General features: G+C 37.0%; 1 protein-coding gene across 5 annotated transcripts; it reads left to right on the top strand.

The window, feature by feature from the left end:
• The first annotated feature begins 393 nt into the window (after positions 1-393).
• On the top strand, positions 394-24,402 carry mtgo (miles to go). Of its 5 annotated transcripts, none has more exons than XM_088037943.1 (7): positions 394-527; positions 2,951-3,398; positions 17,219-17,403; positions 19,272-19,670; positions 20,826-22,488; positions 22,673-23,409; positions 23,465-24,402. In XM_088037943.1, the coding sequence occupies exons 2-7, from the start codon at positions 2,984-2,986 to the stop codon at positions 23,804-23,806; spliced, it is 3,741 nt and encodes a 1,246-aa protein (XP_087894069.1). In that variant the 5' UTR covers positions 394-527; positions 2,951-2,983; the 3' UTR covers positions 23,807-24,402. The 5 variants fall into 5 exon arrangements, with proteins under 5 accessions (XP_087894069.1, XP_087894070.1, XP_087894073.1 ...); XM_088037944.1 differs by lacking the exon at positions 394-527 and adding an exon at positions 884-969; XM_088037946.1 differs by lacking the exons at positions 394-527; positions 2,951-3,398 and adding exons at positions 8,275-8,366; positions 14,355-14,668.
• Positions 24,403-26,999: the final 2,597 nt, after the last annotated feature.

Raw genomic sequence — 26,999 nt, 5'->3', positions numbered from 1 at the left:
TGAGTTTTGAGAAATAAACTGTGTTAGTTGTGGTTTAAAACCAGAAAATAAAAAACTTGGACACAAAATTGTAACTGAAACGTCATTAACGTAAGTAGCATTATAAAAAAATTTCAAGATAGTTATATTCACTATGAACACAAAGCGGCAAAATAGTGCATGACAGAAATTCCAGAGCCACCTTTGATGCTAGAAACATTTATAAACACCTTGTATTATTGTAATTAAAAAAAATAAATTTCGGCGACCTCTAGTGCACAGTACCGTAGCGTCGCACAAAAACTTAACCTCACTTCGTCGCGACAAACAGAAACCTGTAAAAGCTCAGTTCGGCGTCGAACCCCAAAATGGCGCCACAACCCAACCCAGCAACAAACAAAGACAGAAGTTGGATGTGCAGATCCGTTCAACGTCAGCTTTTATACATCATCTGCGCATATACAGAACGTCGTAAACAAAAATCAATAAACATGGTGGTAAATGTGTAAGTGTGTTCTGAGTTTGTGAAATGTTTTTTTGAAAAAACGGTAGGTAAAACCATTAATTTTCCAACAAAATGGTAGTTCTAAGCGCGTTACGAACGCCCGTTTGTTTTTTCAACAAAAGTACAAAATGTTATTTCATAATTTTCAAAAAAAATGTTGACATATACCAACATGACAGCCGCATGTGGGCGTAAATCTGTCAAAATGTAATTCGTTTCTTGGACTAATTGCTTCGGAAGACGATATCTTTGTTGTTGAGAATTGAGTTTGTTAAAGCAACAATGCGAGTGGTACTGCGGCTACAGTTTAATTTTATGCAAAAACACTGGAGCCTTCCGGCTGTTTTTACAACAATCTGTTTGCATATGTGACTATTGCTTATTATAAGTAATATACTAAACAGCAAAAAGAAAAAGGAAATTATCATGTACTTTGACATGTGTTGTAATTAGTGACTTATCGTTTATACTGACTTTTTACTCAGGTATGTTGATTATTTATTATTAATACCGACGTAATGTTAACCACTAATTATAATTAACTAATGAAGTAAGCAAGTGGGAAAATCAGTCGTTTTAACTACTAATTGTTAAGGCTTTTATGGGAGGACCTTGGAAGCGTATCTTCTAGACTAGCGACCAACTGTTACCAACACAATTTTAGTCAATATATTGTTAATACCAAGGCCTCCTTCGCTCTAGTTACATTTTCGAAATGCACCAGCACCCGTTTGCATTTTCCAAATATCTTTGTAACATCACAATCATAAAACTATTCATTTACATATGCATATGGCAGTTTCACTGCTTTAAAGTGGTGATTAATGCATTACTAAACAACTGTTGATTTCGTGACATTAATTCCTCGCATGCACATGACTTATCATTTATCAACACATGAATGAAACTTTTCGTAAATATTTTATTGGGTCAGATAAGACAGTCCCATCATGGAGATATCTTTTCGTCCAATGGGCGTGGCTTCTTTTTTTTTTAATAGTCGCAGACTATATTCTGTATCACAAACAGAATTCTAATCTCAGATGACACATATTGGTAAAGTTATCACATGATAAACATGCGACTTCAAGATTTTATTAACAACAACAAAGAAGTCCTTTAGTTGATTTCCGACCTACGTCAACATCAAGACCACCAACGCTCAAAGTAACTGATTGTGCAAAAATGAGCAGAGATGAGCCCATTGGTTCTTGTTACAACAACCCCTGACCTACACTCGCTCGAAAGGGAAAATCAAAACTTGTGGTAACTGAAAGGTTACTTGATACAGTGAAGTCAAGTACTACATTACAGTTCAGTTAGATCGCCGGAGATTAATTAGACCGTGAATGGCGCTTTCGTAATACATACTGGGTAATTATTTGATGATATGTTGATCAATTATTGGAACCAATTCTCCAGATTCTTTGTCGGAATTATGTTATCTGGTCTTCTGCTGGGAATTTTTTAGTTTCGTGGATATCAGCTCAATTTTTTGCTACTTTTTCATGCAGTGACGACTTTGGAGGTCCAAAGGAACTGTTCTCATATCAAACGACAAAAAATGTATATTAAAACCTTCTAAAAGTTCCACTTCCACATTATCAAGGTACTACAGTACTTGCATTAGCACGTTTCGAATTAAAGTCTCACCGTTGCTTATTGACACTTAACTGCATACAATAAAACTGATTTTTTATTAATTTTTATGATCATTATCATGTCAGAACCCAGTAATGCATAAAACAATTAATTTTTTATGTAATAATTTAATAGTACACCCGACTAGAAGACCTTGTATTTACATGTTGGTGGCACTACCACGTCAATAATGACAATCCTGTCGAAAGAGAGGTTTTGAGATGACAGACAGAGCTACCAACACAATTGAAATTCCAACGTTCGCTTAGACACCGTTCACATGTTTGTTGTTTATTTTTATCAGTTTTTCAAAGAACCATTAGTTTATGTCATCACTTTCCATTTTAGTCGAGCTTTTAACGAATTAGATATTTCACAAATTAAGCTCAGCACTGTAATGGTTTTATTATCATGAGAAGTTTAATGTTTCACATGCTACTATCCATTATGTATGACTTTAAAAATTCCCTTGTATTATTATTCATTTAGTTATCTATAATCACACAAAAATTGCATTTTAATTATCTGCCTGTTAGATACCGAAACATTTTCACACCAGTGTTAGCTTGATACTTTATTTAACGAATCTTTGGAAATTTGATGTGATTCATCGTTGTATAAACACGTCAAGTTTAAGATTTCCGTTGGAAACCACACATTTGTTATTTAATAAATGCTAATTTAGTCACGAATTGTATAATTACGCATATTTTGTAAATTAACCTAAATATCCGCGTTTAAGGCGACGCCGGGTTAATATTTATCACTCGGAATCGGGGAATTACGTGTGCATTGTGCATATTATGAGAGAGATTTTTGTTTCAGGTTTAACAACATCACGGCTATTTAAAAAAACGAATGGTGAAGGTAAAAGACGGGCCGATGGCAGAGGCTAAGCCTGCAACATCAACAACACAATCGTCAACCATTAACAATAACAACACTACAAACAGCAACAATACCACACATTCTCATATTCGGAAACCGCGCAATCACAATCATACTCATCACATTCATTCAACTTTACACCATTATACGTATTTTCATCATCATTGCACTTATCCCAATGATAACGTGGAAACAAATGGATCTAATGGTGCAGGATCTCCTGCAAAATTCTATTTCGGGCCGGGATTCGAACCCCAAATTTCCGGTGGGAATTACTGTGCCGGACCCAGCAGTCAAAACGGTTCCGAATATGTTGTGCTGTTCCATGTCAATCCGGGGGTTACCATTAGGTTCCAGATCGGAGATAACTTGGAAATTCTTAGAGGTGAGTGCCAAATTTGTTGATTGTTTTCTGGACTTTCAAACGATTTTTTGTTACAGGTGAGTTGTCTCCAGCCGGTCGGTTTATTGCAGTAACGTAAGTTGATAAAATTATCATGAAACAATTTGAGTGTTAGATCCAGAGTACTTTTATTATTCACCTACAACGAATTCATGACGGCAGTCACGTCTGAGACTGCGTGTTTTAATGACAAATTATATCAGACTCCACTAAATCTTTCTGTCGCCCACTGCATTCGCGGATTTCTCGACAAGCTTGAGAACCTTCAAAGACTAATTTTAGCACATTAATTGCAATTTACTTTAGGGAATTCTGCTTGAAAGATAACGGTAAAATTGAAACAGCACAAATTTCGGTCGTAGCATAAAAATTATAACAACCCTTCTAGCTAATAAGACCTATAATTGAGATAGAAACAGAAAGCCAACTTGTATTTCTAGAAGGTTTCTATTTTTCACAGATTTTAAGGATTTGGCTGTTCTAAATTTGTATTCAGATATAAAATAAATAGAAGTGAGATTTTTCATTATTTTTAACTTTGAAGTGATACGACCATACAGACTGTTTTTAAAATACACTATAAAAAATTAAACACGGTCTTTCGCTGCCTTAAGAAACTCAATTGGCTACTTTTTTATTTTTTTTAACGATATAAAAGAAAACACCTTTAACCACTTACTTGGAACACCACTGATGAAAATATTCACCTAAAGTCTATTTGAATAAATTTGGCCGCTAGCTTTAACTCAGTACGCTATGGACCAAAATTGTCAAACTGACAGATTCAAGTGGCAAAAAATAGTAGTTAAACCTGGGCTGACCTGGGTGAAATGTATTCGTCAAAAATTATTATTGGTTTATTGTCTTTGCGTTAGAAATAACTATCATTTGTTGAAGTAATAAGTGATGTTAGGCAGAGGAAAGGCGAATTGCATCAAACAGGATCACTGCAGAGAACTTTTTAGAACCACTCGAATCTGTCAAAGTGACAATTTCGGTTCATAGAGTACTGCATAAGAGCCAAATTTATTCAAATGGACTTTAAAAGAACAAATCTTGAATTGTTGCTAAGCAATCAAGACTAAATTCTTTAATCCAGTGGCGAACTGGAAATTTTGATTAAATATTTGATTAATTTTATCTCGAAAACGAAAAGACTTCTACCTAAAACATTTTTTGTGAATTGATTCTACTTGTCTTCTCCAATTACCGTGTTTTGTTTGGTAGTGTTTTTCAAAAACACCCTGTATAATACCGGAGTAAAATTTAAATTTCAAATCCGGGACATTAAAAAAAAAGAGTAAAATGTCCATCAAAATAAAATGAATCATACACTCGATTATCCGGGGTAATGGAAGGAAAAGGTCGCAACATGGATAAGTGAAAAGCACGTTTAATCGAAACAACTTTTTTTAGCGAATTACAAACTATAGTCAGGATTTTGTAACTTTGGTTTAACTCCGTCTACCTTTTGGGCCAATTGAATTTTAGCTGGAAGTCTGATTTACTCTGCAAAATTTTGATGGTTCGTCGATATTTGCTAAAAGTCGGGGTAGAAATGTCCACACATTAGAAGATGAAACCATCAAAATCGACGAAAGTTTCACGATTAATTGAATTCTCGCAAAACCTTGATCTTCTTGACATGTGTGACACTTAAACCGTCAAATTTTTGATTATGTTGAGTAAAGGAGGCTAGCCATTTCTTGATTCGACAAATTCAAATCGTCATTTGTTCATGTAGGCGCGGTTAAACCAAAGTTATAAAATTCCGACTATACATTAGCGTATGTCTATGTAGATGTCATGTTAGCAAGTTTTTAGAGGATAAATTACGAAGTATTTGTTTTTTACAGTTTAATACTATGTTTTGTATTAGGTGTTTATAAATGTTTCTAGCATCAAGGGTGGCTATGAAATGTCAAAAAAATTTGCCGCTCATTATAAACGTGGGTTTAGATTTTTTAACTGACGTTTGTAGTTAACCTCAATCATAGAGCAAAATTAGTTTTGAGAAGAAAACTGTTCTAGTTGTGGTTTGAAACCTGAAAATCAAAAATTTTGACACAAAACCGTAACAGAAGCGTCGTTGACGTAAATAACATTATAAATAATTATCAAGATAGTTATATTCACTATAAAAACAAAGCGGCAAAGTATGTGCACGACAGGAATTCCAGAGCCACCCTTGATGCTAGAAACATTTATAAACACCTTGTACGTCAGTTCTAAATTTTTCTAAACTGTCATGTCATGAAAATCAATTTTTTTTTGTGTACTGAAGTTCAGGAGATCAACTGCTTCCATTGCTTGACATGACTTGTTTGACTGTGGCAGGTCGCAGTCATCGTCCAAGCTGGATTGAGTGAGCACGGTTAATCGCAAACCCGGTTAATCGAGGTTCCACTGTAAATCGAAAAAATAGAATTTTCGAATTCGCGATATTTTAAACCGGATTTTTAGCTACAAAACCGACGGTGCGCGTATTTCTATATATCGTAGCAGTGGCGTTCCTTCAGGGGTTCCGCAGGTTTCTCAGGAATAAAATTAACAACATTCTGAACTAGGAAACACAAAATTTAAGAATGTCACTTTACGAACTCGTGACAGACCTATGGAGCCCGAGAATTGTTACGCCACTGGTCTTTTCAGTACAATGGCAGGAAACTTCAATTTTCCTATGGATAAATTGACATGGAAACGTTATTTACAGGACTATTTTTGGAAAAAATATTTGCTCCGAACTGATATTGAGACAACATCGTTTTAGTCTAAACTTGTACTGTACAATTTCGGACAACTATGCAAGTGCAAGGTACAAAGTATGTAGGTTATAGCAGGCTGCTTCCGTAAGAAAACATCTACTTGCATCTGCTGTAAACCAAATAACCTACATACTTACTTCTGCGCTTGTAAACTCGCCTTTATTAATAAATGCGCTTAATTGAATTTTTTAAAAGTGACTCTAGCGCGCTATTTCGTCATTCTCTAATCTTTCGTTGGTAAAAGTAGACTGCATGTTTCTATGGGAACAAATACTTGTTGCAATAAAGGTTTCAACATGGATTTTACGAGCACTTGATAATGCAAACTGCTTTAATGAAAGAAATGCAATTTTAACAGTTTAAGTACTACTTGTGCAAAACGGACGATGACTTAAAAATAGCTGTTTACTTGTATGGTAGATCATAACTAGAGGACTGATTTTAAATGATTAAGGGTCATTAAACGTCGTAGAGAAACTTGTAATAGCTGAGTCACACTTGACGAGTACCAACAGAATTTTAGCCTTCAACACAAAGCAATTTTCATTTTCGCTACCTGAACAACACAAGATGCTTTAAAAATATCAACATAAGGTTACTCTATTATCTAGTGACCTATAGTACCGATTGCTTATATAATTTCACTGATAAAGTTGGTTGACCTGGATGTGAAATCCTATTTCATCATTTCTGGTGGAAAAACTTCCACTTCAGAAGACCTCAATTTCGTATTATCCGTGGAATATCTTACACGGAAAAGCTGCGACAAACGTTTCAATACAGGTAGCTGACGTTGATCAGAAAAAATATTGAAACTAAATATTGCGAAAAAATTCACCTCGGTTTATCGTCTACAATCTCAAATCTGAAGCGAGTGTGAGATTTTCTCAGGGGATCGTCCGACTTCCCGCGTTATTTATTTTTTATGCGGTTGACATTTAAAGGTTAAATGTCATTGCCTTTACGTAAAATTGTGCATTTTAATGTTTATTAGATTCATTACCCTTTGCCAATTTCTCGAAAATCGACAATAATTTTGGAGGCCTCGTAAAATCGTTTCAAAATTCAAATGATAGAAGCTGAGATTTTTTCGTTTTTGGGTCCAAAGTAGCACAGTTCGTTTTCTAATTTCTCAAGGTTGTAGCTTCCAGGTTTTTATCTCCTTAGATCATAAACTTCTTCAGTTTTTCATAAATTTGTAAAGTTCTTCAGAATTGTCATGAAAAATTTGACGCTTCTTCAGCGGGAAGTAACTGCGATTTTGGTAACACCGAATGAAGAATTTGAGACTGACCCACAGGTGTTGATTACGAACTTTTTTCCAGTGCTACCAAACTAAGGACCAAAGTCATGGCCTGCTTGAGTTGCACCGTTATTAAAAAATGTTGCAAAAGTGATCATTGATAGAGTCCACTTTGATTTATTATCAATGGTTCTTTGTAAAAGTGTTACTAATAGGTTTACGATCAGAGAGCTCTGGTGGACTTCCCGAAATTGTGGTCATTGGGGAATTCCCTGAAGGCGGGATTTTTGAATTAGAATGGTGCAACAACCTAATAACGTAACTAAAAGAGAAATTTGTTTATTGCAGTTCTCGACAAGCGTAACTCGAGTTCCTTGTGCTCTGGTCGCATGTGAACCAAGAGATCACGTTACCACCTGCTTTAAGTATCATTAGCTCGGTATTTATTTCATTGTGTTACTTATTTCAATGGTCATTTTACCCAGAACGAGTGCCAACTGTACAAAACCAGGAAACTAGAACGAAGCAGTTGAATAAGTCTCAACATTACCGGCCACTACCTACCGCAAAATCGCTTTAGAAATCAGTTTGAGAATACGTTATTCCCAATAATTATTGAGAATCCAGGTCAAATTTTTCATTTCGAAGTGAGTGCATTGAGTATTCAGTGGAACCAGCGCATTCCACAGCGATTATTATTCAGTTGTGCTTTAGTGTCGGACGTTCTCGAGCGTTCTCGGTGGTTCTCGCCTTGCAACGACACGTAAGTACGCAAGTGAACTGAACTCTCCCGCTGGTCGTCCACCCGAGACCCAAATCAGTCAGATTCTAATGTGAGGTATATGTGTTTTGTGTTAACAAAAATCGTGGCGGAAATCAGTGAGTGTACAAAAAGTACAAGAATCGGTGGTCAAAGTGATGATATTGAGAATTTTGAGCAGTGTAAGTGTCGCTTTTACCATCATGGTACTTGAAGAAAGTTCCGACCCCTTTTTTCGCTCGAATTTAAAGATTTTAAAAGGACTTCCGTGGATTACGTCGCGGCGGGGTCAGCGCTTTCTTCGGTGTTAAATAGTGGTTAATTAAAAATCAAATTTTTGCGAGAGTTCTTCGGGTGGTGAAAGTAAACTAACCGTGCGGGGTCGTTGCCTTCTTAATAACAAAATTGCGTCCGACTCTTCGATTAACATATTCCAGCAAATCCTGTAAATAAACACAAGAAGTGGTGTATCCGGATATATTCAATGAGACGTTTCCCTCTAAATTGGTCAGTGAATCATCTCCTAACCCACAGTCGGTTTATTTTCGCGAATTTCACCATGGATATGAAATTCTTCCGCGCCGACGAACGCTGCTGAGTCTTACCTGAGGAATTTCCGTGAAAGGAACGCGAAGAATCCACGCCGCATTTTCAAAATAAATCGATTAAAGTCGTTCTCTTTTATCGACAAATCCATAATAAATAATCTTCACATATGATAACAACCTGTTGCCCGATGGCCTGGATCCTGGAGTTATTCGAGAACATACACGCCCTCTCACTTCTGAGTATGACATTCCTAACTGCACCTGACTTCTTGAACGCATACATTGACGACTTTGTCAGCGATGTTTTGACGGCGATTTTTCCTTCTTGCGCAGGGTGGAATTGTATTTCCGACGTAGACACGATGGAATTCATTCTTTTTCCTCCAAAGAACCTTTGACATACTTTCGACATACCCATCTACTGAGTGTCACACTCAACATTCCGTTATTTGTGCTGGTTCGGTGTCAAACAATAATGATCTGATCATTGGGGAAATTGGACATTTAAATTTTTAAAGGGCCACGTGGCGTTCTCTTCATTTTCAAATTGTCTCTCACATTCGTTTCTCACGCTCACTTTTATTTATTTCAATTTTTCGTGTTGTAAAACTTGGGAAAGGCTCTGAATCTAAATTTAGGACCGAAATATTCCACTTAAACAGATAAATTTGTTTATTGAAAATTGTAGTCAGCAGCTCTTTAAAAACATTCAAACAATTCTTTACGATTTGTAAATTTACAAATTCCGCACTTATTTTCCGGATGTAGAAATTACCAACATGAAAGTCTCGATGAGAATTTCAGTTAGTATGTGAGGTTGGTTATAACAATGAGCGGAACTATGTAAACAAGGCTTTTAGATGGAGTCGAGATGATACATTACAATGTGACGAAACGAAGTATTTTCAGTAAAATAGTAAACATGCATTGATAAAAACATCAAACCCGTTCTTCATCATCAAACCGTGTCGTAATGATCATTATTTGACTTGTTGTTAGTACTTATAAACAATTCAGATATGTTATTGATATATAGATTAGGAACTAATTCGATGTCACTGACATCCGAAGAATTGTAGAAATTTCGGGTCATTAACGTGAAATATGCAACTAATTACTTACGATGCTTTTTATATTGCTGAATTCACGTGAATGTTGTAACTGGGGAAAATTCAGTGTAGGCAGTAACTACAACTTTAGGCGAACAAATATGGCTTTGGCTAAGATCATAGAAAGTCTCGGTAAATAAAACATGGTTTTTTTATGACGTCGTAAACAGGCTCTCAATTATTCTTCATTTCTACACATGATTTATTACAGAATCCAAACAGTCATATCTGTATTTTTACAATACGTCAAATTCTAACTGAAAATAAGACAGTCCGGTCATGAACTTTTAACAACCAATTCAACAAGATATAAAACTCAGTCGGTAAAAGACCTCGACCTTTTACAAATCACGCGGTATGTCGAAGTCAGGAAATTCTAAATGTTTTTTAACTTACCAAGACAATTATATTATTCTTTCTTGAGTGAGTGTTAATTGATAAAGTGGACTTATCTAAATTCTTCTAGTATCAAAAGACGGAAATTTCGATTACTTGGAATCAACAAGCGGACTTTTAATATGCTAATAAACCAGTAAGATTTTCTTTTACAAGGCTACAATGGAATATTACTTAATTGCTCTCGAAAATTTCATTCTTTTCAGTTCAGTGAGGACATGCGTACTATCTGTATTGTTTTTACCACACTTTCTATTAAGATTGCCGTAATAAAATGAATCACAGGCATGTGGTTTAACACGTTCATAACGGTATCATCGAAAGGAGAAAAAAAAAGAGGAAAACTCGAAATTATTTTGGTTAAACCCAGTAGAATTGCGCACTTTGAGAACGATAAATATCGTACTTTCCCATGCCGATCGATCGGATAATTCCAGTTTAAAGTTTCTCGAAATTAGCTGCATAGGAAGTTGGTGGTTTTGCCATCACACCCCAAGAATTTAACAGTTGTAATATGCCACGCTTCATAAAATTTCGTTACAAAGAACAGTTATTTTTAAATGAATATCAATCGCATAATGCGATACGAGCCTCCACGACCTTGGTTGTTTCCTCTGGGATATATTCTAGGCTTTTAAAACGCAAAACAATGAAGATTATGGAAATAGACATTTGCGGCTCAGGTGTGCTAAAATCGACTCTTCAGGAATCGTAAACAAATCGTTGGTTAAATGTAACTGTGTCAAGATAGACAAACATTCATAGATAGGATATTATTGATACCTAGAACTGGAAATTATGTATCTTTTTATTGTGGAAATGGATAGGAAGCTTCCTTCAAATAAAATCTAACCTTACCTACACGAACATGAAGATGTTTAGCGTTTCGTTGCCCACGGTATTCTTGGCAACTAACCTTAACCTAATAAATTTGAAAACTTTAAATACAACAGCGATTTAGAACGATCTGTCAAGACACTAACTTTCATCCTAGTTTCGAAAACCTGTGTTTGTAGCTATTTTTGAAGAGTTTTTTCTGGAAAAGTCGAAGTAGAGTAATAAACGGGAATAACGATCTGATCGGACGTGTTTAGATGAATATTTATTTTATTACCTAGTTTATTAAACGAGCAGATGTGTAAATCTTTTATAGTGTGCTCGTACAATAATTATAGAAATACCATATCACCCTCGAACACAAGACTCCAGACGCATGATGTCATCTGACCTTCCAAACTGATGATATTAATTATGAATTATGAACAATATGCATGAAATGTTCTGGCAGATGACGTCTCAAGAATCAGGTACCCCCTAAACGCAGCGCCAAAACATTATTGAGTTTACATTAAATCAGCCTTGAAATCGGTTTGTTTGTACAATGAAGTACTCACTTTATCACTTCAAGACGGGAGAATCGTGACTAATGGTTGATTAAATCACTAATTACGCAAAATATTGTTATAGTGTGTGTTTTTAAATATTTCATACCGGTATGAGCAACCACCCATGTCAATATAGTTCACGATTTTCTCTCCTAGCAACAGTGTCTGAGTTCTGATCCGAGTTCTCTTAACTGGAATTCACAAATGCCTCAACAATCAGTTGACCTTTCAATAAATATATTTTTAGTGAGCGCGCCACGGTTTTATGCAAATCGGCTTTGTAATTCTCAAAATTTACTTTCAAAACATTCCGTGGAAGTAGTTTTTTTTGTTAGTACATAATGGGATGTTTGGTAATGAACAGAAGTGGGATCAAAGGTGGGGATCTTAATCGTAAATTAATGAGAATTAATTATTATTCCAAGTGTGTTTTTGCGACTTTATTGGAACTTGTTATACCGAGAATGAAAGTCGCTGGAAAATTTCCTCAAGTTCGTCTAAGGATAATTCTAGGCAATGATAAACCAGGCCAGGTCTGTCATGTCGAAGAAGATGGCACCTTGTTATTTAAAATCGAACGTTGCATCACAATAATGAAAATGTAATAACCCAATCATGAGTCGTTTTGTATCTAGCTAGCAACAGTCAATAGAATGGTGGAGGTGACATTAAAAAAAATCACCAACTTTCACCATTCATAACACGTAACCCAGCAGCCTCAATGTAAAAGCAAGAACCATATTTCCTGTTTGAAAGAATCGCAATTATTCTCAATAACAATTTCCCGTGGTCCGCTCCAAAACAATTGCCTTTTTTAAAAATCTCCAGCGGAAACCAATAGTTTGTACACAGCGTACTATAGTCGGTCTCCTTGACGACGATGCATCCGTCCATCAAGTTTTCCTTTCTTTATCCTGGAAGGTTACCAAGAATCGCGCCGTAACAATATTATTACCTGTGATCAGACATATTAATTGATTGTTAGGACATGTGATACAGTCGTAAATGTTTTTACGTTTCGCCACAGTTGCAGCATCTTCAAGTAGTCGTAAACGATTTTATCAAAAGATTACAGATTTTATTATTATTATTATTACCAGTGAAGGATCTCAGGTTGAGTACAACAAACTCTTGTTGATCGACCTTGGCAGTGCTGCAACGATGGAGCTATACGATTAGGAAATTGTCTAATTTCAGACTGTTTATTTAGTTGCAAGTTCAAGTAAAATTGGCACTGATTCCTCAAGTACTCAACCTGTTGCAAATGATAAACAAACAAAAAGTCATTTACAAACCAAAGCGGTGAGATCCAATAAACGCTCGGTATTTGCTTACGTCAATACTCTTAAGATGATTCGCGGAATTACAACTGTTTCGTGATATGGTGGTTACAATTTAACTTGTCCTTCAATTGCAAGAAGTAAACACTGTTAAAACGTAGTTAAATTTTGATTATAGACGAGAGAAAGAATTCGGTGCTAACATTCCGACAATCTTTCTCTTCGTGATCGTTAAAAAAAAAGAAACAAAGAGAAAATTGTTGCAAGATTGGGAGATATCCGTGTCAATCAAGATGACCGAAGTGAAAGACGGATATGACAAATGAAACACTTTATTGGCTGATGTAGGAAAATTCAATTATTCTGCCCGTGATACACTTCATCTTTCTAATGGCGACACGCTAAAAGTAAGAGTACCACCGTTTTTAATGGGCGGAGTTGAAACACTGCTTTTGTACGAATTGTCTTGTAAATACCATTCATACGCTGAAATTTGTCATGAGGTCATCTATTCCACGTGGGCCGAGATGATGATAAACTCATTCAACCCAGTTGTTATATAATCGAAAAGTCAGGAATTAGATTATTTCATCAGAACATGAATGAACTTTGCGATAAGGCTCATATTAAAAAAATTGCTCATTATACACAATCAAAAGTGTCCTACCGGAAGTGGAAGATGTAATTTTTTTGTAATTTAAATGATCATGGTCAAACGTAATGACACCAAATCGCGATGAAAAATTATTATGCTCACACGTCGACGTTTTAAAATTAGACTGGAGGTGCAAAAATAAAACGATGGAAAATAAACTGCCATTAATAAAATAATGTTGGCAAACATGTCGCTGATGAAAAGGAAATCCCCCATTGGTTGCCATGCACTTTTAATGACGTCACCAATATCTAATAATTTTGTCGATAAAGCCAGTTTGATTTTAGCAAAAACCGCCCATAAAAAATGCTAATAATCACGAAATGTTATAAACAAACATAACCTGTGTACAAAAAATACCAATTAAAAAGCAGTAAAAATTTTAAACGTCACCGTAAACATTACATTCCGAACGCAAACCTGATAAGATGACAATACGGCACGTTTCGTAATTCTTCATTAATCATCATCACGAATCGGAATCGATAACTTGTAAACAAATTCCGAACGGTTGGGATGTCGAAAACATGAAAAATACAGCGATGCATCGTGAAAATAGTTCGGTGACGTGGCTGGAAAAACAGTTACGATCAGTGTTGCCCTACCTAAATATACATTGTTTATGTAGTAAGCAAACGAACGAAATAACTGTTCAAAGTCGGACCTGGAAGATAATTAATTCTGAATTTAACTACTAACATTTCTCTCGCTTCCTAACAAATCACGCAAAATTGGGTTGAAGTTGTCTTAATTTGAAATATGTTTAGCCCTTGACTACATCCCTATTCTCTTTTTAGACGTAAAGGACGTGATTCCATCCAGCACGAAGTCGCCTATTCCGAAATTTTATCTGTGATTTGTTACATAATGGTGCATTGTTACGATATTAAATGGTGTTAGTGGTAGTAAGTGCAACTTCGTGGTGTGTTTCTTAGTAATCGTGCTAGTCGTCGTTCAGGAATGGTGGCAGGGCAGAACGTGGACACCCAACAGAATGCCGACATGTATTGTGCCCTTTATGGAGAATACTACCCTGATAATCAGTACTTCATTCAAGGGGCACCACCTGAGATGTGTCCTGCGCATGTCTGTGCTATGCAAAGCGAATTTGGTGAGACACGTCTTTTTATTATGTGTACAAAAGGGGCTCACACCTTGAACTAAACATCCTGAGATTTCACCTGTTCTTTTTTAATTCCTTGTTACATTAATACCGACTCTATTACTGCGAGTTTATGGTAGGAGCGTTTAATGGTCACAAACGTAAATATTTGAAGCTGGAGATTTCACCTAACACAAACTTCAAGATAAGGTTCTTCGTAGCAAGTTTATGCAAATTTTATGCTACATAAATTAAGTGTCGGAAAACACTAAAGAAAAATCGGTGCCAACATTTCAATTCAATCAAAATCACACTTTGCATTACACCCACCTCCAGACTTATCTGCATGTTTTTTGACGTCAAACGATCTTTTACGTTGATACGAACGTCATTGAAACAGGGTGGATGTGTGGGTTGAAATAAAAACACAAAAGAAATATTTATCCGCAATGATAATGGGAAAATTATGTCGTCTAATTACAAATCGTTAAAAGATTTCTTACTCCGTCTTGTGTGTACTCAAAACGGTTTGTTTTCACAGCTATTAATTTAAATTCAATATTTATCCATCGAGGTATTAATGGACGTTTGAAAAGCTCAGTCCAATCCTCATCGTAATATCGTTGCCAACAGCAGTTGTCGCATCTCTGATGTTCCGGATATTAAAAATTTGCAATGTGTGCTTGCTGTCAATTAAAAACGTTCATTATTTTGTGCCATGGTTCGCTTTTCACTTTATTTAAATGAAAAAAAAATTAATAATACGCACACAAGATTACTGTGACATACGCGGCTGCATGAACGAGATCAAACAAAAGTTCTTTAGAAAAGTTGCAAGGAAAAGAACACATGTAAGTTAATTGAATTAATATCGATTATAAACAACTCGTTGACAGTATTTTTATTTAAAAAATGTAACCAAGAGACAAAATACCAAAAAATATGACTAAAACAACATAATATGATAATTTCTCCTGTAAACCACGAGCAATCTCCATCACATCAAAGAGCTCTTGGCTTAACAAGGGATTGTTTGCGTAAGAATATGGGGTATCCACACAAATATGTAAATATTCACATTGTGGGGGACTACTTTATCTACCAGAAGAAAGCACACACGTAGGTAAGGTAGACCAAGACGTCTACGATAAGGTCAGTTACCTTGTTTACCTATCGATAGTGATAACAGTTGTACCTTCTTGTAAAGAAGCCGGATATTCGCTCTGCTTTGACATTTATTTCACTCAAAACTAAGTACCACTTATAAGCCGCCTGTAGTTAATTAGCGACGGCTCAAGTGGAACAAATCGTACGTAAAATTTCTGTCTTTAGCTTCTTAATGACTGGTAATTCTGTTTAGAAGCCAATAAAATCTTATAATCAGACGATAAAAATTAGTGTAATGTCTGTTTATTTTCTAGCAACAAAGCTGGCTGTAATGTAACGCCAAAAAGAATGTCTACATGTTACAAATCTCGTGGTGAATGTGAATGTAAAACCAAATGAACTGGTTTATTGTACCTTTCTGGAAACAATTCAAATCCAAACGTTTTCGAGAAAACCATCATCTCGATCGAGTTTAGCAGCATTTTAAATCCAAGCCTGTACCCTAATAACGAAAACACGTTATAGGAAGGCTTCGGAATTTTATTTTTCAGAAATGAAAGTCGTTACGAGAAGGTCAAACGGTAGCCTATACCTATACCAACAACTAGAGGACATTGGCATCGTCAAGGACGTCTTTGGTCCCGGTGACTGGTTAGTCTGCGCGCATCATGAATTGCAACCTGTCCACCAAACCTACCTCTGCCATGTTAGCATGAGCCTTGATTTGAATACCAGAATCTTACTGATTCTGATAACATCGAAAAATCACAACGAGCATAAATATAACATGTAGACCATCCACAGGATACAAAGAAGTTATCATTTCGGTTTTTTCCACTCAACTTGAGTTGACAATAAAAGTTTGACAAAGTTTAAAAGCGTGTTCACAAGAATTTATTGCGAAAATTTATAGAGACAACTTATAATACGCCTAAATTGGTATGCCAATTATTATTTGTGGTTTGGACACTTATTTGTTCTTGGAAGGACAGTGCTGATGGCACTGTTATTGCCAAAACGTAAACATGAGGTTGAGTGGTTTTTGTGGCCGCTTTCATGTCAAACTTAATTATAATATACAAACCAAAGTAGCTAATTAAAAAATGATAAAGATAATGAGCTAATAATAATTATAATATCTAGTTATTTCTTCATTTAAATGTTTACACTTCTGAATTTTACTAAGAATGCGTAGGCTTTTTTATTTTATCAAGTTCTTATCACATCCGTGTTTGAGTGTTTTAGAAAACAATTAAACAAATTAGATAATTAGAAGTTCCACACCGAAATAGGTTCAGTGGTTTGAATGTGAACACTGCGGGCATTAGAATTTTTCGATTTTTTTTGGTTCATCTTGGCCCAAATCGTTAAAATTTCCTTGTGAAAATCCGGTATGAATCATCGATGAAACTTTCCAGTTATTAGTATTCACGTTATTATTTCTTGCTTCAGGTCCTGTAACAGTTCCAATGGTATCAACGAATTCGTCACCTCCCATTGCGATGCCAGTTCAAGTTCCTCCAGGTCATGTCGTACAACAAATTGTCGACGAGAGCGGCACTCTACGCCATGTGATACTCTCTCCGCAACATCCAGCCGGACTCGTGCCATTAACCTCACATAATCCTCAACACTATGTAAGTTTGATAGGATTGATAGAACGAACCCTTAATTAATCCTCGATGATGATAAAAGACGTACGGAAATCATGCTTCATCACCATCGGATACAAAAGCTCAACGTCCGTTTCAATGCAAGCAGAAAAAAAAAGAAATCGACTTAAGTCACTTCTGAAAGAGCTCTCAATAGTCAGCGTTTTCAATGGGAATATTTACAAGACAAGAAGTCTCTCCCGCACGAGGCCTCCGGATACTCTAAAGTGCGTCGTACGTCCTCAGTACCGTTTTACAATCGTCCGATTTGATACGGTACAATAACACGTCTGACGGCATCAATCAGCCCTCTTATGATTTGCCGTTGCTAAATTATTTCTTTAATTAGGTTGGCACTCACTGACACGCACTCTAGGTGCAACAATGGTCATCCGTTTGGCCGGAATTTTCTCACGAAAACGCTCGGATTCAATAATAAATTATTGTCACACACCCAGAATGTGGTCGGAAAAACAACGGTAATAAATTTTACATGGAAAATGGTTCGGAGGTAGAGCGCAACAGTTGAGATACGTTGACACGTCACTGTCGTCCATTATGTATTTAGAATTTATTAGGCATTCCTGATCGATCATTTGCATCATTGGCATATTTATAAATTGGATAACTATACAGATATCTTTGTAATTGGTAGTTTTCTACTAATTAGGTTGTTACGTCAAGTAAGTTTCTCCATGTGTTCCAACAATTGAAGACGTTTTACGTCATTTTGCATTCATTCTTCGAGAAAATTTCTGAATACGGTCACCTCGTAGTAGTCAAAAGGGCGCAGTGGTGCCAACAGATTTCAGTTTCCAGAGCCTCTCAGACTAACGGAGACATGCAGAAAAATCTCATTATTTTAAAAGACAATTTAGCCCTTGCCTAGTTTCGATAAGCTTTGATGAAGATCGATGAACTCGCTCGGAGTTATCGCATTGATCTTTGAATGTGCCCAGGTCGCAGACATATTGAAAGAGGTAGTCGACCTTTTCACCAAAATTATATCGCAATGATAAATGTATCGCCAATAAAAACCATTAAAGCCATGGTTAGTTAATTTTACACAAATGTCTTCCCGTCATATCTTTATTTATTGTTTTTAAACAAGTTGTCAAACGTAACACTTAAAAATATCTGTCACGGAAGTAGTCTGAACTAAAATTCGCTAGAATAGACGTCGGTGGAGCTATTGTTGATATCTTATGAATTTATGAGTAATGCGGAAGTCGTTATCCAAAACATCGTGTATAACACTTAGATAAGTAACAGTGCAGATGGTAGATAAGGTTGATAGCGTAACTTATACGTGGTGGTGTAAATATCGTTATTTATTGTGTTTCAAAGTAAACATTCCTTGAATCGCTATCGCATTCCAATTTTAGATGTTCTTTCGAAATTTCGCCGATAAATAATTTCGTGCAGACGTCGTCGAGTTCAAAGTGTGTAAAATCCCCAAATGAATATGTGTTTCGTGGCCGATTATTGGTGAAAACGTGAACGCCGTTATCAACCAATGAAACAATCTAATTAAAAAGTCCAGTACCTCGTAAAATGGAAACTGCAGTTCTCTTATCATTTCCACGTTTCGGTATTTATGAATGACGTCGAGCAACAGCGAGCATATCACCTATCGTTGCCTGCCAACCTACGTGTAGTTATTTGTGCATACGTGTATGAATTCTGCACATCTCGAACCGCACGAAATGGCCAAAGAGAGCGAAGATAAAGTTGCTAGCAAGGTAATTTACATCTAGGGGGAAAAACTCATTTCACTCGCCCACATTCTTATCTATTCCACCGAGCAAAAACTAACATATGTCGCTCTAAAAATATTCACTTTTTTGTTGTAGGGTGCCGGTCCTGGAAATAGCACAAATCAGCCCCAACAGGCGTTCTATCAAGGACTCCCGACGGGCTTCCCCGCGTCCCATTTCCACTCGAACATCCCATCAGGTCATCCAGGACCTAGTCCCACCCGACTCGGACATTCCCCACCGTTAAACCAAGTCTATTACAAAGATGAACGAACTAAACGACAATACAACAAACTGAAAAAAAAGCATCAAGACAAACAGAAATTAGACAGTATGCAAAAGGATCTGGTCAATGGTTTGAGGAGGCCGTCAGCCAAAGATAAAGATATGAACAGCGTCGGAACGTCGGAGGACGGCGAAGAAAGCAGTATTCCAGACGAAGAGGATTCCGTTCAAATCATTGCCGATTTTTTGTCGTCCGTCCAGGCTCCAACGGTACGTAAAAATAGCTATTTGTGTACCAAGGCCAAAAAGTGGTTCTTTTTTGGCCGGGCCTTTTTTTAATGGCCGAGGCCAGTAAGAAGGCGAGGGCAAAATGGCACTTTTTGGCCGTGTTACACACAAGATTTTTTTAGGCGACATCATTAAATTTACATGTTAATTGATTTTTATTTATGATTTATTGATTTAATCAATTATAACAACTGAATAATTGTAAATATTTATGAATCCTTTAGAAAAGTTCATATTTTCTTTATTTACATTTGCAGTTTCAGCACGTGTATAGTTTGTACGGTTAGAGATTGAATGACAGAAAAGTCACTAAATCTGCGCGATAAAAAGTGTACCATACGCGCGAAATTTAAAATAACAAAATAACCCTAGTTACTGACAACCCTGTCAACCCATTTCGCGTAGGAATTTAGTGTTTTTAGTGTATTTTGTAGCATAATTTGCTACCAACCTATATGTCAAATGTCGAAATCTTCCAATCTCTCACCGGATAAACTATAGCTTCACAATTTGTATGAATTAGGTTCAATGTGTTTTTTAATGTTGTTGCAGGAGCACTGCTAGACATGTTCATTTTCAATAATTCAACACGTCTTTGTTGCACTTTACAGCAGTTTGTCGATTTGATTTTACCCAAATAATTATAAAATTGAGGGTAATATCGGTATCTTGATGTAATATGCAAAACTATGGATAGATGGCGCCACCATAGATCGGCCGAAAATGTTGGCGGCCAGAAAAGACTCACTTTTAGGCCGCTTTTAAGGCCTAAAAATTTCATTTTCAGTTTAAGTCGCCTAAAAAAATAATTATAGTGTGACTCAGATGAAATGGTGCTGTAGATTGAGCGATATTCACAATGAGAAAATTAGTGTGTTTGTAAAGTGGAAATTAAGACAGGATGTTGTAAATAAGAGTCGAAAAATAACGCATCAATCTTCGAGTCTTGGGAGAAATGAAATTGAAACTATTTAACCATTTGAATATGAAAACGTAACCAATTTCATTACTCCAGTGACGTGTCAACCGATTAAGCACCTGTAAAATCAATTTCCGTCAATTTGAGTAAATTCTCCGCTTTATAGAAACTAAATTACTAGTCCAGTAAATCAGAAGTGTAATTTTCTCGAATTTCAGGTATCTGAACTGAGTTCCCGAAGTGCCTTACTTCAATGGGCCCCGCCATCAAAACCATCAGAAGCTTCAAATGCGGACAGTCCCGAGATAGACGTCGATGATCTACGCTACGAAGTATTACTTAGTGATAAAAGCAAAGAAATGAAATTCAAGTCAATATACAGCGGTGTTTCGCTCTCTTGTCGCATTCGGGATCTGAAGCCAGGTCAAGAGTATTCCGTCTGTCTCCAGGTGCACTACGACGAATTGCAAGGTGCCGCCACCGATCCGCTCAAATTTACAACTCCTCCATGTGAACCCGATCAACCACAACCGCCGAAACTTCACCAACGACAGAAAACTTCGCTTCAACTCAAGTGGAACAGCGTTAACGACAATGGATCCCACATAACAAATTACATATTGGAGTACGATGAAGGGAAAGGAGGCGACTTTGTGGAATTTCATCGAGGCAAAGTGAAACAATACACGATACATAAGTTACAGCCGGCAACGCCGTATAGATTCCGACTGGCGGCGGTTAATGAGATCGGTAAAGGCGCTTATTCTGACGTTGTTGCTTACAGTACTTGCAACAATCCACCGACGAAACCGTCTGCGCCGGCTCTTGTGGAAGCCACGATCAATTCTTTGCATTTGCATTGGAACAGAAGGCCTACAGATGAAGAGTTCACGCTGCAAATGAACGATTCAAGGACTAACTACCGTCCCGTTTATAACGGAAGAGAAACGTATTGCATTTGTTCGGGTTTAGGTAATTTTACGGAGTATAAGTTTCGATTACGCGCCGAGAACGACGGTGGTCAATCACCGTGGTCGGACGAGGTCACTTATAAAACGTTGCCCGATCGTCCAAGGGAACCATCGAAGCCTGTAGTGAAGGGCCGCATTCACGCCCATTGGTTCAAACTCAAATGGGACCCCCCGAACTATACAGGTGGTGCCGAAATAACCGAGTATACTTTAGAAGTGAATTCTGGTAGTGGATACGAAGTCGTTTATACTGGTAACGAAACGGAAGCTGTCTGTGATAAACTAACCCCCGGCACTACCTACCAGTTGCGCGCTAGCTGCAAGAGTGCCGGTGGTCATAGCAACTATTCAAATCCATGCACGGTGACGACGGAAGCCATCGCACCAGGTCAATGCGCCACCCCAAAACTCCACGGAAAACCGAAATCCAATAGCATCACCGTGAGGTGGTACGAACCAGACTACAACGGTGGCGCTCCAGTCTTAGAGTACGAAGTAGAAATGGCGGGGCCACCGGATTACGTGCGGAATTTAGTACACAAGAACAAAGAAACTGAATGCACGGCTGCGAATCTCAATCCAGGATGTGAATATGCATTTTGGGTCAGAGCCGTTAATAGGATAGGTCCGGGACAATGGTCGGACCAACTCAAAGTTACCAGCGGAGCTGCTCCGCCAGATGTTCCCACACCTCTGTCGACCGTCTGCAAATCACCATTCCATATATTCCTAGAGTGGCCGGAGCCCACGTGTAACGGGGCCCCCATTCACGAATATAGACTAGAAGTTAGCACAAAAAATGCCGAAGACTTCCATGTAGCGTATCAAGGACCCGACAACTACCACGACCTCAAGGGCCTCAATCCTTTCACGACGTATTTTTTCAGAGTGCAAGCGTGCAACTCGGCAGGTTCGTTGCGATTTCATTTATTTCCGTAATTAGAAAAAACACTATCTGATGAGAAAAACAAATGAAATGTGTTGACGCATTTCTTTAAAGTGATTAACTGGCGTATGAATTGCGTCATGCATTGAATATTTTATTGCTTTATTAGTTAAATACTATGGTTTACCGCAATTTTTTTTTCTTTTAGGTTGTAGCCTCTTCTCCCCTGTCGCCGCCACAATGACCCCAGCCGCGCCTCCATCCCCGGTAACCACCTTACGTTGCGCAGCGACCCCAACATCAATAACGCTCAACTGGACTCATCCCCCCGATAACGGCTCGGAAATCACCCATTACAACATAGAATTTGGCGACAAACTAATTGTAACGGAGGGCCCCGTCACGGAGTACCACGTCGACGACCTCCACCCAGAAACGACTTACAAAATCAAAATACAAGCAGTCAACGCTATAGGCAGCGGCTCTCTCTCGCCCACGGTTAGAGTTCCAACGCTAAAATTGCCCCCGGCACCCCCAAGACTTGAATGTATTGGTAGCGGCCACAACTATCTGAAATTGAAATGGGGCGACGGAAAGAACGTGGATTATACTCATTTTTTGGTGGAGATGGAAAACTCGCGCAGCCATGACTTCCAGTGTGTTTACAAAGGAACAGCCCTAACGTACAAAGTTAACAAGTTGCATGAATTAACGACTTATAGGTTTAGGATTTGTGCGTCAAATGACGCAGGGGTTGGGGACTTTTCCGAGATTTATGAATTTATTACGAGTATAGCGCCGCCGGCGATAATCAAACAGCCAAAGTTGGGAGAGGTAGATCAGACAAGTTGTGTCATCGAGTGGATACCGTCGAAGAATTCCTTTGTGGATCCTGTTGTTTTCCAAGTGCAGGTGGCTAGGATGAAGGAGCAGACTTTCAAAGAGGTGAGACGGTGAATTCTGAGGGTGAAACGTTTATTACTATTTGAATTGTTTGTAGGCGTATAGAGGCGCTGACACGAAGTGTTCCATCGAGAACTTGGAGCCCGGTGTAGAATACAGCGCTCGTGTGTGCCCCGTTCGACTGACAGCCACTGGGGAACTCCTAGGACCTTACTCTCCTCTTTTGCACTTTTCGACAATGATTGCCGAACCGACTGTTATATCAAAAATCTCGACAAATCCTAGCTCACCAAGCCACTCTCACAGGAGCCGCATCGGACTGACGTCAATGTTGCAATTTAACCGCTTAAAGACTGTTTCCAATACGCCAGTTTTCTATGCCATCTTGGTAACGATATTAGGAATTATAATTTCGATGTGGATTACGTCTTTTCTCTAAGTGCAATTGATGTGTGGTCGCTTTGCTCACTACAAACTTAAACTAAGCGATACCCAGCCGTCTGGCCAATGAGAGTGGAATATTAAGTATTATTAAACAGGGCTTATTATAATTAGAGGACCAAAGCGTAAGTTTTGGTATTTTTTATACGTGTTTCCGTACTTGGCGTGGTGCTATCCAATTTAATTAATGATGTGATGTATAACGACGGTGACGCCGTCGCAGCTGACCTGTAGTTTGATATATGTGTTGTTATTCCAGTCATATGTATAGTAAGCAAACCCATACACAGTATGTATGTATTTATGATGCAGGATTAATTAAATCAATTTTAAGTGGCTGGAAAGTCTTGTACCTATAAAAATTTTAAATATATATACTTATATAATACAGCATATAGGTTAATGAAATTATATAACTCTAATGTTAATCTATTAAGTATATTACAATCTAATCTATATTGTTTAAAGTTGGCTAAAATTGGGTTTGTATATGTGCTACTTCCTGCACAGTCGACAGAGATATATTAATATATTATAGGTATAAAGAATATAAATACAGATATAAATAAATCAATTATATTTTATGTACTAGTACTTTTTGTTTTATTTATTTTACCCTCACCGTCAATAAGTTTCATTATAATGCTCGATTATTTTACGAAGAAAAACCGCACGATTACTAATTAAAAAAAAGGTAAAATTACTTACCTTTCGATCCAGAAGTTCCATCATTCGGGCCAGAGACCATTCCGCATCTCCCTCAGTAAGCACTAACACCCAGAGTTCACTATTCATGAAAAAAACTCATTTGACTGAACCTGCAACAAAAAAAAGAGCGCCTCATCTATTTTGTTAATTTATTTCTTGGGAAGTCTACTGATTGGTGTTTCATGATGTCATCGTCACGAAGAAAAATGAAAAACCTTCCAAATCGGCTATTCGATTCCGTAGACACAATTTCATTAATTACACCCCCATAAGTCTCAAAAACCGAAAAAACTAATCAGACTTCATTTTCGAAAGAGTACACGTAACTGCACACCTCTTACAAAATTTGTACATTAAACGAAAGCCAATTACCTCTAGTTTTTAATTACGAGCACCTTTCACGTGAATTCTGATAACATACACCGCTAAATCACAAACAAATCTCACGAGACACGAGACGCTTTCGGAAACAAGTCGGTACTTGATTTTTGTCACAGCCTCCTAGCAATTTTTTAATTTAACGGTAAGCCGGAAACAAGATTCTTTATAATTGCCAGAAAATGAACCCAATAAACGTAATATAGTGAAAAAACAACTCCAGAAAGCAATTAGCAGCTTTTGTTCAGGAAAAAACTGAATTTTTAGCGGTAACATCAAAACAGAAGCCATCACAAAAAATATGAATAAAACAAAAACAGCTTACCTCTGAATTGTTATTTTGCGGAATTTTACTACAAATTCCAGAACCACACCACATTAAACTCACAAACTTGCGACCCGAACTAGTTTTCGTAATTTTCGCTGAAAACTCGGCCGGTATGACAAGCTTGGTTACTTTCTTGTTTACCGGCACAATCATATTGGCAACTGTATTACCGACGTGGGAAGAAAGCGCAATATTTAAAAAAAAAACGCAACTTTTTCGAAGAGTTGATTTTATTATTAATATTTACAACTTACAATGTAAAAAAGACGAAATCATACGTTAACCTTTAATTTTATCCAAATTTAAACACTATGCAGATGCCATCGTAGCCACAGATCGATCGGACAAATTAGAAAAAATGAGGAAAAATGAAAATCAACTATCCGAAACTTTGATCGGCCATAACTCGGTTATTTGCAGTCGTATCTGAACTTAAATCCCAGATTTGAAATCTGCGTAAAACTCTGCGTACACTGGTGTATAATAACTCAAGTTTACTCATAAGCGAGATATCGGTATGAGAAGTTTGGCCATAGTTTTAGGCATGAATTTTTGCGAAAATTTGCAACTTTCGACTATTGGAAAATCTAAAAACTATTTCTTATGTAAAAAATCGCGAGAAAAACGATGCCGCAAACCGCATTCCAATATCTCAAATAGTTTTCGAGATATCGAGCATGAATTGTTTGGAACCTTCAAAAATTTGGCCATCTGGCGACAACCCAAAATTTCAAACGACCATAACTCGGTTATTTATTGACAAATTTTAAAAAATTATCATATTTTTGGATTCAGCGTGAAATTCTGCGTAAAATGAGACCAAATTTGTTGCGTTTGCTTAATAAATAAACGAGGTATTGGTCAAAAACTGTTTTGAAAACATCATTTTAGGGTGATTTTCAATCAATGTTTTCAAAATGAAAATGACGTTTAATAGCATTGAATTATAAATCAGTCGAAAGAGGAACTGAAAATCTATCTACTGGCCAAATTTGAGATCTATAGGACACATAGTTTGCGAGTTATGGCCAAAAATAAAAAAAAATGAAAAATTTTCATCGTTTGAGTCGCAATTTTTTTTCGCGAAAAATCGACTATCGAATTTTGGACTTTTAAGCACTATTTCTAACGTAAAATGAGCCGAGAAAAACGATGGCGCAAACCGCATCTCAATATCTTTAATAGTTTCCGAGATATTTAACTTTGAATATTGGGAAAAATGAGAAAAAACGAAAATCAACTATCCGAAACTTTGATCGGCCATAACTCAGTTATTTGTCGTCGGATCTGAATTTAAATCCCAGATTTGAAATCTGCGTAAAATTCTGCGTCCACTGATGTATAATAGCTCAAATTTACTCTAAAAAATAAGCGAGATATCGATATAAGAAGTTTGGCCATAGTTTTAGTCATAAATTTTCGCGAAAATTTGCAAATTTCGACTTTTGGAAAATCTAAAAACGATTTCTTATGTAAAAAATCGCGAGAAAAACGATGCCACAAACCGCATTCCAATATCTGGAATAGTTTCCGAGATATCGAGCATGAATTGTTTCGAACCTTCGAAAATTTGACCCTCTGGCGACAACCCAAAATTTCAAACGGCCATAACTCGGTTATTTATTGACAAATTTTAAAAAATTACCATATTTTTGGATTCAGCGTGAAATTCTGCGTAAAATGAGACCAAATTTGTTGAGTTTGCTTAATAAATAAACGAGGCATTGGCCATAAACTGTTTTGAAAACATCATTTTAGGGTGATTTTCAATCAATGT

This window comes from Gnatocerus cornutus, chromosome 5 (genome assembly GCF_029298725.1).
Source record: "Gnatocerus cornutus isolate USDA-ARS CGAHR chromosome 5, icGnaCorn1.1, whole genome shotgun sequence".
NCBI lineage: Eukaryota > Metazoa > Arthropoda > Insecta > Coleoptera > Tenebrionidae > Gnatocerus > Gnatocerus cornutus.
Note: the sequence above shows the minus strand (reverse complement) of the source record. Positions and strands in the feature narration are given on the sequence as shown.